Source organism: Grammomys surdaster, unplaced genomic scaffold (genome assembly GCF_004785775.1).
Source record: "Grammomys surdaster isolate TR1022 unplaced genomic scaffold, NIH_TR_1.0 125504, whole genome shotgun sequence".
NCBI classification, from domain to species: Eukaryota; Metazoa; Chordata; class Mammalia; order Rodentia; family Muridae; genus Grammomys; species Grammomys surdaster.
In genome coordinates, this window is record NW_021620360.1 from 249052 (window position 1) to 263266 (window position 14215).

The following is a 14215-nucleotide window of genomic DNA, read 5'->3' on the forward strand; positions in this document are numbered from 1 at the left end:
TAGGGAGTTCCTTGGGTGGGGGGAGGAATGGGGAAAGAGGATAACATCTGAAATGTAAATAAGTAGAATATCCAATAAAAATACATTTTTAATAATTCAGATAAATTTTAAAAGCTAACAGAGGGGAAATATATGTATAGAATCCTGCAGCAGTGGCACTGTGTAGGTTGGAACCACTGCAAGACACCAACAGTTTTACCATCATCGACATTGAATTTCTAGTGCAGGTAACAGTGAGCAGAACCAACAACATGGGATAGATAAACAAAGAATCCTAGACTTAGACTGTCACAATGTAGCAATCCCCAGTAAATTAGCAGATGGGGCGATTAGCATCAGTGCTTGTTGTAACATCATGAAAAGAGAAACAAGAAGACAAACTGTGACTCCAGAAATGGTCATGGCTTTCTCCAGACTACAAAAGAATCAAACCAGAGTTCCACCACCTTGTCTGCATCAGGTTCCAACTCATAGAAAACATAAAGGGCAAAAGAGTGTGTCAGATGGCAATACATGTGTGCAGGCAACAAAATCTGAGGGTGGGAACTCTTCACCTTGGAGGCTGAGGCTTCAATCCTAACAGAAAGAAAGGATGAAGTCAAACATCTGAAAGTCTGGGAGACAAGAAAGATCATGGATTATTGTATAGAGAAATATATGCTTGGCTGTATCCAATCACCCTACATGGATAGTGTGTGCTGTGGGTGTTTATTGGCTGAGGTGCCTGAGGAATTCCACAGAGACCACCACTATCTGTGTTTTGACCTGAGCAGGTAATTACACGGTTTTTACCTTGAATAAGTCATTGAATTATACATTCACTACAGTTGCCTGTGACTGTTTTATTTTACAATAAGGATTTTTAAGGCGACTCTATGGAAGACTAGAAGCTGTGGATGGAAGACAGAAAGGCTTGGAGGTTCTCCGGTCACAGGGTTAGGATTGGGCCATGGCGACCAAAGTAACTTGGGTCTAGAATGAATTAGGTCCTAAGAAAGATTATGGATCATGTCCTGGAAATGAAGGACTACTGAGGTACAGGATGGAAGGAGAAAATCCATGGTAACATCTCACAGACTGAAGAGCCAGCATCCTTTCCCAAACCTGGGTCCCCAGCCTTTTTACACTTCTTCAGGCTCTGGGGGGAGAAGCTTCCATTAGGATCTTACTAGGAGTGAGGTGGGAGAAGCATTCTTGAGGCCTGCAGGAAGAGTGGGAGGGTCTCAGGAGGCATCACACCAACAATTCCAGAAACTCAAGAGACAATCACCCAGCCAGAGGCACCTCTGCCTCCCCCACTCCATGATGTTTGCTCTGGCTGAAGAACAAGGCCATGATCTGCCAAAGACAAGGAACCAGAGTGCTTACCTCATTGCCAGGCTGAGTCTCCACAGACGCTGGAAAGAGAGAGAATGGGATCCCCAGTCAGGATCACATGTGGTTTTCCCAGGGGAGGTTGTGGCCCTCAGTGTCAATACTTGTCTTTGCTTATCCTGGACTCCCCTGGCTTTAGAAAAGCCTGTCCCAGGGATGCCTGAGCACAGCCAGCCTTCCCTCCCTCCCTCAGATCTTTACAGTAAAGGAAGCTGGAAGTGGCAAGCACAGGGCAGGTGGGAAGGTTCTCTTCAGAGGTCTGCTACCTTTCTGGGCCTTGACATGGATAACTGCCCCCACCAGGAAGACAACTAGGCCAAGCAGGAACGCTGCAGCTCCACTCAGGATCTTTTTCCAGGAATATTCAGACTGAGCTACTGTGGAAAAATGAGACTTCAAGTCAGTGTGGTGCTCTCAGTACTGGACCCCACTTCTTAAAACCCTAAAGCTCAGTACTGCTCAGGGAAGAGTTAAATCTAGAAATGGAGTTGTCTCATCTGTCACTGATTCTGGGTGTGTGTGTGTGTGTGAATGTATGTATATGAGGGTGTGTATGTCTATGTATGTATGTGAGTGTATGTGTGTGTGCATGTGTGTGTGCATGCACACACTTGCATAGATCAGAAGTCAACTTCTGGTGTCATTCCTCAGGTACCTTCCTCCTTTGCTATTCTTGCTATAGTTCAATGTCCCTCACTGACCTAGAACTCACTAAGTAGACTAGGCTGGCTAGTCTGTGGTCCCCAGGGATCTGCCTGTCTCCATCTCCCTGGCTCTGGGCCTACAAGCAGAGACCACAGCACCTAGATTTTTTTTTTTATATAGACTCTGGGGAATCAAACTCTGGTCCTCTCAATTATATGACAAGCTGGCCACTTCCCCAGGCCTATCCCTGACTTAGATCCCATGACAGTATCCCTAGAGGTTAAAGAAGTAAAGGATGCTAGGTCCTAGGGTTAGAGGCAAGCTGTGGGTTAACAGCCTCCTTATCTATCTCCTGGACAATCAGAAGATGGATGTCTGTCCTGTTTTCTCCTGCCCTGGCACTAGGATTATTATATCAGGAAAACTTGCCTTGTTATCAACATGAAATGAACACAGAAGTGACAGCCCATACAGGCCAAGGCCCAGAAATACAGAAAACTAAGTAAAGCTCACTCCATGCCACAGAAACAGGTCTGGGGAGGCTGGGGTGCTCCACGAGGCAGCTGTAGACATCTCCGAGCTGTGGGGTCACTTCCAGCATTACCGTCGTCTGGAAGGTCCAGTCTCCATTCCTAACAAGGCCAGTGGACAGGACCCCAGACCTCTCTTCCTGTCCATTCCGGAACCACCTGACGAGTATGTCCCTGGGGTAGAAGCCTGTCACTGAGCAGAGCAGCAGGTTGTTCTGCTGCAGCAGTGGGGTCCTCTCTGGGTACACTGTTACCTCCGGAGGCACTGGCAAGAGAATAAACAGCACAGCAAGAACAGGAGGGTCTATAGGGACTGTGACCACCCTGAGCCATTTCTCAGACCAGCCAAGTAGAAGCTGGAAGTATGAATACCCAACACCATGGACTGAGAAACGTGTGTGGATGCCCACAATGAGGATTTAGACTCTGCCGGGTTCCCCCAAAGTCACCCACTGTATTCAAGGCTAAACCAGTTCTCAAAGACCCTGAAAACTCTAAGGTTCTAGAAGGAAGTGGAAATTTCTGGTTTCTTTTGGAAACTCAGTTATGTCAGATGATGTTTTGCTGGGGCAGACAGATGAAAGGATGTTTTGCTGAAGCTGACAAGTGAGAGAAAGCATGATTTTTGGACAGAATATAAATATGGCCCCACAGACAGTGGGAGTAAGCTCTGGCATTGGTTCGCCTTGCCTCACTAGTCTTTACCAATGACACCCTAGCATTGGTTTGCCTTGCATCACATGGCTTATCTTCACTTGTCATGACTTCATAGAGAGTAACTCGCCAAAGAACTTCTCGTGATATTCCTGCAGCTTCTTCATATTTCTGCAGACTCCAGTCAATTGCTAGAGCCTTGTGGTCTCTTCCGGATAAAACTGCCATTGCGAATTCATGAGTGGTGATTGCCAAGTGAACTGGACCGCAGCTGCTGATTCATGTTGGTGTTTTGCTAAAGGACTGGACTGCTGACAGTGAAGAGTGGAAGAGCACAAAGAACTATTTCTAAGCAGGTCAACACCCCCTGTTTCCTATTAACCTTTCCTTTCCTTTCTACTACCTGTGGTGGGTGATGGGCTAGAGGGGAGGTTGAAGCATTTTAGAACCCTTGTTAAAGTAGGTTTTTAAAACATCTAAAGAGCCGGGCAGTGGTGGCACACGCCTTTAATCCCAGCACTTGGGAGGCAGAGGCAGGTGGATTTCTGAGTTTGAGGCCAGCCTGGTCTACAGAGTGAGTTCCAGGACAGTCCGGGCTATACAGAGAAACCCTGTCTCGAAAAACCTTTAAAAAAAAAATCTAAGCCAACCATTCATGCTTGATGACCTGAGCTCAAATCTCTAGGATCCTCATGACAGAAGGAGAGAACCAACTGCCTCAAATTGTCCTCTGACCTCCATATGTGCACTGTGGCATGCATAGAACACACACAAATAAATAATAGGCAGACAGATAGGTGATATGTAACTTAAAACCTTTTAAATGCCGATTACAAGGTTCTCATGGAGAACCCCTAGACCTCACCTTCACCCACCATTTCTCTCCACGGTGAAGGGGGCCCCCAGCCTGTAATTCTGCCTGCAGACCATGTTCACAGCGGCCCTGCTCGTCTCCAGGAGATCCAGGCGTTGGTTCCACTGATCAGCATCAGGCTTTCCCAACTCCGTCAGTGCCACAAACATCCCCAGGTCACTGTCGAAATGTAAATACTCCTCCAGGTTGAAGATGAACCTGACCAGGAAGCGTACCTTTTCTGTACCGTTGGTGAAGTAACAGTCTGCCTTTGCCTGAATCACAAAATCCTCTGGAAACCATAAAAGGATTAGGAACCAGCTGCACCTTTGGGAAAGCCTGTACCTGGTACACTAAGTCAGATAGCAATGTGCTCTAAAACACAACGTTAAACAACAAAGTCACAGAATGTCACCCAATGCTTAATGGCATTTATTTAAAATGTGAACTCTATGGGGAAAACAGTTTTCAGGAGTGAGTCTGTCCCATTCAGTCCTGTCCCCTGACCCCACAGCCCAGTCCCCATGTCATCCCCTCACCCCATCTCCCCCACCCCAATCTCCTCCATCCCCATCCCTAACCACCTTGTCCTTCCTCATCATCATTCTCCCAACCCCTCCCTCACCCTGTCACCCCATACTCACCCCATGTCTGACCCCTATCACTGGTTCCCCTTGTCCCTGTCTCCCACAGTCCCTGTGTCCTCCCTTCTCCCCCATCCCCATCCCCATCCTCCCTCTCTCTCCTCTCTCCTCCCTCCCCTGTTATTCCCCACACACACACACCCCTAATCTAACATGTGGGTCCTGGGGATTGAACTCAGGTCGTCAGGTTTGGCAGCATGTGGCTCTAACCACTGAGATGTTGCACCCCACTCTATGTTTCTGAACACTACACTTGTGTTGAAGACACACTTAGAATGGTGTTCATGGAGAGGAAAGAAGACAAAGGAGGCGGGACAGGAAGAGGAAGACCTCTTGTGATGATGGCATGCTGTGACCTCAGTTCTGTGCACTTGAGAATGATAAAGCAGGCAGACCAGCATGAAGTGGCTAAGCTGCTGACTTGAAGAATGATGGTTTTTGTGCTCGTTCCTAAGTTCAACCTCCCCCTGAGAATGACTTCCATGACCATCCAGGCCCCTCTGAGGGTCACTAAGTTCAGATGACGTACCAGCCTCCAGTCCCTCAGCGTGTCTACCCTTCTCTGTTCCCTCTTCACAAGCTAAAGAAAAAGTATGTGGGGTTTCATCATCCTTTAAAACTCTGTGATGATTTTTTTTCCCTTTTGTCAAATGGACAGGATAAACTCAGAGCGGTTTTTGTTCTCAGAGGAAACTGATGCTCCTCCCCAGGCTTGTTCCTCTTCTGAATTTATTGAGACTCTGACATGAGAGGGGAATCTTTTCTTAGCATGTCATATCCTGTTTTCTGCTCACAACCCTGCGCTTTCATGGTCTAACAACGCTGGTGTCTGCATAGCCCGTCTCCATGGCTAAAAAACAAGTTGCACACAGCAACCTGAGGCCAAAGATAATTAACATACTCAACTTGTCTGAGCTCTTAACTTCCCTCACACCTCAAAACTTCTCAGTACGATGCTTGAATGCTAACCAGGAGCTTAATGGTTGATGGGAGATGTTATTTCCAGTTCTACCAGTAAGCCATAACAAGAGTAGAAGCTTGTAGGGGAGACTCAGCTGCTCTCAGACTTCAGCTTTCAAGGTACTGGTGTCTGATGTTGATGCACAAGGAACCCAACAGGGGAAAATATCTCCTTCCACCCTCCCTCTCCTGGCATCTTGGTGTCTTGGTATGGGAAGACCTTTCCATGAACTCATCATGGATGGTGAGGAGGTCATGAAAGCTTCCTGGTGAGTAAGGTGACTCTTTAAGGTCAGAGCCACTTTATTCTGAGACTTTGGTCCACAGGGAGTCGGGGAGTTAGCCCCATGCTGATTCCAGAAAACACACCCAGAAACAAACCTCTGTGTTCTTACCTGGGGAGTCTCTGCCTTCAGTCATGAAGGAATTCAGCCTCACAAGGTTCACCAGCAGAGCCACTACCCAGGGGGCCCTCCCAGAACCCATTCTGGAAAGGACAAAGGGACAATGAAGAGACCAATACACCTCTTTAGAGTGAAGCTGTCTTCCACACAACTGAAAAAAAATATATAGATAGATAATTATGCAGCCTCCCTATGATTGGGACCATCTTCAGACTGTTAACCAATCAAAAGTGAAAAGCTTACATCATTTGTTGCTAGGCAGAACACTTTGATAACACTGTGTTATAAAAGCCAAGAACTGGTTACCTGGAGAGTCAGTGTTGGCAGTTTAAGTGTGGGGAAATGGACCAGGATCAGGAGAGGAAAGTCTAGAGTAAGAGGTCCTAGAACAAGGTACGTTGTTTATTGTACGTTCACTTAGTAGGGTCCCTGTTATTGTGTATTCACTTAGTAGGGTCCCTGAATTATTCTGACCAACAGGTCTCCCTTCCTAGAGAGTGGCTGACATTGACAGCAGAGGCTGCTGAACCAAGTAGATGGTGGTGGGTTGTGGCTTAAAGGGGGTCAATGCAGACTCATCAGCAAAAGCAGAAGACAGGCTGTGCTGCATCTTGTATGCCAAGCAAGGAGAGGAGGGGGGAGGAGAACAAAGACAGACAGACAGATGAGGAGACGGAATTCTCGAAAGAATAAAATCATGCAAATATATTCATAAGGACAGAATAAGAAAACATTGGGGACCAAGTCAGCAAGATGGCAGGATGGGGTTCTACAGAACACATTAGCTGGTACAACTACCAGTCCATGGCTCAAAATAATAATAAAATTATTATTATTATTATTATTATTATTATTAACACTGCTGAAAATACATGGGGAAAGAAATATAAATTAATAAATTAATCAACCTCTGCTGCATTGGTCAGGTTTCTGTTGCCGTGGTGACCACCACAGCCAAAGCTACTAGTGAAGGAAAGGGTTGATTTCACCCTCCAGCTTATGTTCCATCGCTGTGGGAAGTCAGGGCAAGACTCAGGGAGGAACCTTGAGGCAGGAACCGAAGCAGAGGGGAGCTGCTTACTGGCTTGCTTCACGTGGCTTGCTCAGCCTGCTTTCTTAAACTACCCGAGACTATACCTCCCACAGTGGGCTGGACCAGTCCATATCAGTAGTCAAATTAAAAGAAAATGTCCTATAGCTTTGCCTAAGACAATCTGATGGGGACATTTTCTCAACTGAGGGTCTCTCTTCCCAGATGACCTAGCTTAGGTCAAGGTGACAAACACACATGCATGCACAAAGCAAAATTAGCCAGTATACCTACCTACTAAGGTAATTTAATGATGTATATATGATGCATAGAATTTTATCCTATTGATATGTTTGAATACATGTGTTTTAGCATCTAAATAAGGCATTGTGAGAGATGGCTAAAGATCTGTAATATCATCACCCAGCTACCCGCTTGTTCTGGACGGCCCAGAAGATGATCTATAAAAACTATACTTTTCATTTCAAAATGAATGTGTCTATTAAGTATATAGCAAGCTAAATAAATAGAATAAATAAATAGCCAGTAGCAGACAGAGAGAAGCAGCAGGAAATTGTAACTTTAATTTTTTTTTCAAAACCTATCTTTAATGATGGTTCTTAAACACTTTAACCTCCCTTGTAGCCTGCTACCCACCAGAGATAGTGGGAAAAAAAAGATATGGGGGAAGTGGGTCTGTTTAGAAAGGTTCTTTGAAGCAACTCCTGTCTGTGTTGTCTGGAAATTGACAGTTCATTTCACAGGTTAGTGGCAGCTCAATCCACTTGCAAACACTCCCTGGATACACCAGCAGTCCAATTCAGTAGAGTCAGGATAGCAACACCAGTGACACAGCCTAACAGAGCCAGCCAGGCCTCAGCCTTGGCTTGAGTCAGCAGGAGGGACCAGGAGGAATGCCAGGAAAAGTTCTTGGCTGTGTCTCTCTCAGTGAAGCAAAGGTCAGCAAAGACTCGAAACCAATGAGTTGCACAGCTAGCTCTACCAGCAAGCCCAGTTCAGCCCCCATCACTGTCCGTGAGTCCTTTTTATACTCTCTCCGAACATCACGTGTCCTCCACAGGTCTTGTCCTAGCATGTGCGTCTGTCTCAGCTGACATCACTCTGCCAATCAGCCCAAGTCCTTGGAAGCAACAAGAACCTGCAGCACACCACCAGAAGTTTTTTTTGGTGCATTTCTCTCTATGGAGGCCTGACAAATGCAGCTCAACTATGCAATGTAAAGCAGACCAATACAAGTGTGTTGTTAGTGAAGAATCCTTCATCACGTGTCCTTACACATGACTGCTTTAGCAGAACGTCCTCTCTCCTGTGTCTGCTTCAATGAAACGTTCCTTCACGAATCTGCCTTATCCTTTCATACCTGTGTCCACTCTCATGAAATGTTCCTTCATGTGTTTGCCCCAGCAAAACACCATCCAACACAACTGATTTTCCAAAGAACTCTTATGTTTCCACTTCAGGTAATAGCAGAAGACCATCCACAGGGGCTCAGAACATACAGCAGAGAGAAGCAAATAGAACACACCAATTGGTTTCCCAAGAGACATCAGCTGGGACCAGCTGGAAGTCTGGGTCGAGAGAGCTCAGGGTGGAGGGTCCATCCTCTCCCTGGAAGAGGCCCCAACTTCCCAGCCCCACCACAGGCATCTTTATGTTATGTAATGAGCGATAGAAACCATGGTTAGAAACAGCTCACCTTCCAGATGTTCTCAAGGACACTGTCTTTAATCTCCTTAGCTATTTGCTATTTTCCTTCCTCCCTGTGGCAATTTAGAAGCCAGCCTGACCCAGGGTCAGAAGTATTGGAGGAGACACAGGAGGGGCCTCCTCGACCCCAGAGTCCACTTCCAAGGAGCTTAAGCGGGTACATCGGGGTTCACCAATATAACACAGATTGCACCACTGATAGACACGTCCGTGAAATAGGGTCTCACATAGCTACACACTTTCAGTGTGAAAGTAAGTGTACTGTCTGGTTTTGTGTCAAGTTGACACAAGCTGGAGTTATCACAGAGAAAGGAGCTTCAGTTGAGGAAACGCCTCCATGAGATCCAGCTGTAAGGCATTTTCTCAATTAGTGATCAAGGGTGGGAGGGCCCATTGTGGGTGGTGCCATCCCTGGGCTGGTAGTCCTGGATTCTATAGGAAAGCAAGCTGAGCAAGCTAGGGGAAGCAAGCCAGTAAGTAACATCTCTCCATGGCCTCTGCATCAGCTCCTGCTTCCTGACCTGCTTGAGTTCCAGTCCTGACTTCCTTTGGTGATGAACAGCAACATGGAAGTGTAAGCTGAATAAATCCTTTCCTCCCCAACTTGCTTCTTGGTCATGATGTTTGTGCAGGAATAGAAACCCTGATTAAGACAGTACGTTTCAGAGGAGTTAATTTAGAGAGCTGTTATTTGGGAAAAATGTGAAGCAGAAATATATACACTTACATATCACAGCTTTCTATTGCTGCAATAAACACCAGGCAGGGTTAAAAGCATGCTGGGGAGGGAAGTGTTATCTGGTTTACAGATATCCCTTAGACTTCCATCTCTTAGGGAAGCCAAGGCGGGAAATCAGGCAGGGACTGAAGTAGAGGCTGAGGAGGAACGCTGCTTACTGGCTTGCTCACCATGGTTTGCTCACCATGGTTTGCTCTGCTGATTTCTTATATCTTATGTAACCATAGACCGCCTGCCCCGGTGACACATGCCACAGTGAGCTGGGCCCTCTCACATCAATCATGAATTGATGTGACATACCATAGGCTTGCTCAAGGACAGTCTGGTAGAGACATTTTCTCAACTGAGGTTCCCTCTTCCCAGGCACCCGAAGCTGTGTCATCCACAAAATCCAAGCAGGGCCACACAGTCACTTAAATGTAGATTAAATCTCTCCATAATGACGAAGCCTAAAGCTCAGAACCGGGTCTTCTGGCCAGCAGGGAGTGATGGATGAGTCTTTCCTCCTTGCCCTTTGAATTTTCAACTATGTTAAAATGTTGCCTGTTTATAAATTTTAGAAGAATACGAGAACAAATGTTTACAGGTGTTTGAAGAGTTTTGATCCCAAGTCAAAGTCCACCTTGTCCACGTGTGAGACCTGTCAGGTTACTGACTGTTTTTGAACTTGTGTTCTCGTCTTCAGGATTGGGATAGTGACACCTGTCACACGAGGTTATCTTGAATAAAGTAAGACTATGTATGTCCAGACTGGTTGCAGCCATAGCGTACAGGAAGCACCCAGGGTATTTTTTCCTGGGTATTATTTAGTGCAGCTCTCCAGTCCCCAAAATGACCCAGTACTTTACACAGCCTCCAGATGGCACCAGACTCACACTGCGCGGCCCTAGCTCACTCAGCGCTGGAATAAGGAAGGGCTCCAGGCCCCAAACTTGACTCCACTTTCCCTCCTGGAAAATCCCTAAAGGCTGTGACCTGTGACCTCGAGGGGAAAGGTCGTCTACCGTGCAAAGCACAGAGGACTTGAGACTCGATGCTGTTCTCACGGAGAGTAGGACAGACTGAGGAGCTGTCTGGATGTCTCAGAGAAATCTACAGAGCTTTGCTAAGACAGACTTCCCTATCTGTCATCCCGTACCAAAACGCAACTCAGAATAGATCAAAGACTTAATGTAGCAACAGGAAATAGCGCAAGCCCTAGATCACTAGCGGCAACTGGAAAGGCTACTGTAGCCCAGGGAACAAAAGTAAGAATTAAAACATGGGGTTGTATTAGAGTAAAGAGTTTCTGGGGCTGGAGAGATGCCTCCGCGGTTAAGAACACTGACTGCTCTTCCAGAGGCCCTGAGTCCAGTTCCCAGTAACCATATGATGACTCACAACCATCTACACCGGAATCCGATGTCCTATTCTGGTATGTATTCGAAGACAACCTCTGAATAATCATACAAATAAAAATAAAGAGTTTCTGAAGAGTCAAAGAAGCAAACAGATGGGGGAGGGGGGCAGAACGGGAGAGACGGAACGGGAGAAAGCTCTGACAGCTGTCTTCCTGTCAGGAGACTAGTATACAGAGCACACAACCATCTCAGCACATCAGACACTCAAAAACAAATAACCCAACCAGTAAATGTAGACCGGTCTAGTTGAAAACTTGTTGCGGCGCCGAGGAACCAATCCCAGGGTCTCCCACGGGCTGGGCTAGTGCTGCTCCCGCCCTGCCACGTGGGACGTAAAGAGGAGTGGAAGGGGTTGTAGAAACCTGGATGCGGGATAGTCAGCGGAAACTAAGCATGCTGGAATGCGCCACAAGGAAGTCTGGTACTTCGGGTGCTAACTTTAGAGACTTTTTTATTTAAGTTCAAGATTTTTAGCCCTGAGAAGTTGCGACCAAAACTACACCGAGGGCAGTAGAGGTAGCTAAGCGGGTAAAAGCATTTGCCTCAGGACTCACATAGAAAGACAGAATCGATTCCATAATACTGCCCTCTGCCTCCACACTCAAGCATTGATGGGAGCGCACGCGCGCGCGCGCACACACACACACGCACACACACACGCACACAATAATAAATAAAATATGATAAACAGAACATTTTAGCTTCACTGACTACATCTCACCTCAGTCTGACTACCAAGAAAAAAAAATAGGCAGGGCTGGAGAGATGACACGGGGATTAACAGGACTTCCTGCTCTCCTAGAGGACCAGGGTTCAGTTCCCAGAGCCCATGCGGCAGCTCACGGCCCTCTGTTATTCTAGGTCCAGGGAATCCGATGTTCTCTTCTGGCCTCCGTAGGCACCAAGCACACACAGTACACAGACACGCCCATCAAATAAAAATCAACAGGTCTTTTTTTTAAAGAAAAAGAAAAAAAAACCCTGCAGATCTTGGGAGGAGGAGGCAGGGGTGAGGCTTCTCTGTGAGTTCGAGGCCAGCCCAATGTACATGGTGAGACCCTGTCTCAAAAACCAAAAAGAAAAAAAGGAAGTGTCGTGGCAGCAGGTGTGTGTGCACCGCTGGTGGGAATGTGACCCGGTCTGGCCACTGTATATGTGGAGTATGGAGTAAGTATGGGTGCTCTTTAAAAGGCCAAAATGAAAACTACAATACCGCCCGGCTGTACCACACCAAAGCATACACCCAAAGGGATTGAAGGCAGAGTACAGCAGACACCTGCAAACCACACTTACTGCAGCACAGCAGCCAGGTTATGGAGCAAGACACACCTCCATCAACTGGTGAAGAAAGAGGGCGGGGTGCAGACGAAATGCAGCTGTATCTGTGCGTAAAGAACAGAACCGTGGCAGGAGCAGGAAAGTGGGAAGGATTAGGAGGTGTCAGCCAGAGAAAAATGACAGTTTTGTAAACAAGCCCCCCCCATGTGTTCTCTCTGTGATATTAAAGCAAACATGGAGACAAAGGGGGCGGGACTCTGATGGAAAAGGAGGTCACTTGAGGGTGTCAGGGGCTTGTGGGCATAAATGTTTTGCAACCTACTTTTAATAAGAGTTCAGCCTTTTTTCCTGTAGCCCACCACCCAGCAGAGGCAGGGGAACAGAAAAGTTATTAGGATACAGGGGAAGTGGATCTGTGCAGCAATAGTTCTTTGGGGGTGTGTTCAATCTTTGACAGCCGTTCAGTCCCGTAGGAAACACCAAATACAACTCAGCAGCTACAGTCCAGTTCTTGCAGCAGGCAGACACCAGGCATGAACCGGCAGCTGTAGTTCAATCCTGAAGAAGCCACCGGGCTCGCCAACCAGCCTGAGGTGAGGTCACCGAAGTGACAAGCTGTCGCAGGAACCTCACGAGCAGTTCTTGGGTGAGTTTCTCTCAATGGTGGTGTTATCACAAACTGAGCTCAGCAAGGCTATGTAAGGTGAAGCAATACATGTGTGTCTTTGTCGAAGAATATCGAGGCAGAGCAAACCAAACCAATGCTCAGCGCTCCTCCCCCACTGTCCGTGGGGTCATATTTATACTCCTTCACCACGGGTCCTTTCACATGTCTGCTGCATCCAAACATCCTTACACCTGTGTCTGCTTCAGGGCAACAGTCTTTCATGTGTTTGCTTTAGCAAGACAGCCTTTCACCTGTGTGCCTGTCTTAGTCAGGGTTTCTATTCCTGCACAAACATCATGATCAAGAAGCAAGTTGGGGAGGAAAGGGTTTATTCAGCTTACACTTCCACATTGCTGTTCATCACCAAAGGAAGTCAGGACTGGAACTCAAGCAGATCAGGAAGCAGGAGTTGATACAGAGGCCATGGAGGAAGGCCTGCCTTGCTCAGTTTGCTTTTTTATAGAACCCAGGACCACCAGCCCAGGGATGGCCCCACCCACAGTGGGCCCTCCCCCTTTGATCACGAATTGAGAAAATGCCTTACAGCTGGATCTCATGCAGGCATTTCCTCAAGGGAGGCTCCTTTCTCTGTGATAACTCCAGCTTGTGTCAACTTGACCCACAAAACCAGCCAGTACAGTGCCCCAGCAAAACATCATTTGGCATAACTAACTTCCCCAAAAAACGAGAAGTTTCCACTTCAGGGGCTGAATATGATTGAAGTGTGTTATATGCATGAATGAAAATGTCTAATGAGGACTGGAGAGATGGCTCAGCAGTTAAGAGCACCAACTGCTCTTCCTGAGGTCCTGAGTTCGATTCCCAGCAACCACATGGTGGCTCACAACCATCTGTAATGGGATCCGATGCCCTCTTCTGGTGTGGCTGAAGACAGCGACAGTGTATTCATATAAATAAAATAAATAATTCTAAAAAAAAAGATAAGGAGAAAAGAAAATGTCTAATGAGGGCTGGCAGTACAGCACCGTGGGTAAAGATATTTGCTGCCAAGTTTAATGACCTGAGTTCAGTCCCTGCAACCTGTAGGTAGGAGAAAACTGTCCAGCTGAAGCAAGTTGTTATCTGTACACACACACACACACACACACACACACACATCACACATGCATACCCTAAATAAATGTAATAAAAAGTTTTTAAAAAGGAAATGTCACAATAAGACCTGCCTATGGTAAATTTAGTATACAGTAATGTTTTAGGATAAAACTGGATGTGAGAGAAAGAAACTGGAGGTAACTGGAGCAGAAATTATAGGCTGGGGAAAGCAGGAGGCATGGGTGAAGAGAAT

At 46.7% G+C, this 14215-nt stretch overlaps 1 protein-coding gene across 4 annotated transcripts in view; it reads right to left on the reverse strand.

The window, feature by feature from the left end:
- The window catches only part of LOC114638140 (HLA class II histocompatibility antigen, DO beta chain), an 18672-nt gene extending 12467 nt beyond the window's left edge, over positions 1–6205 (reverse strand). For 3 of the 4 annotated variants that reach the window (XR_003713825.1, XM_028786526.1, XM_028786528.1), the window contains exons 1-6: positions 6056–6205; positions 4079–4348; positions 2533–2814; positions 1641–1751; positions 1369–1397; positions 1170–1201 (exon numbers count right to left, since the gene is read on the reverse strand). Coding sequence is in view for 3 of the 4 variants with exons in the window: in XM_028786526.1 (XP_028642359.1) it covers positions 1170–1201; positions 1369–1397; positions 1641–1751; positions 2533–2814; positions 4079–4348; positions 6056–6146 (815 nt within the window). In the remaining variant the exon portion in view is untranslated. Of the gene's footprint in view, positions 1–70; positions 577–1169; positions 1202–1368; positions 1398–1640; positions 1752–2532; positions 2815–4078; positions 4349–6055 lie in introns of those variants that run through there. The other variant, XM_028786527.1, reaches the window with a different exon arrangement.
- Positions 6206–14215: the final 8010 nt, after the last annotated feature.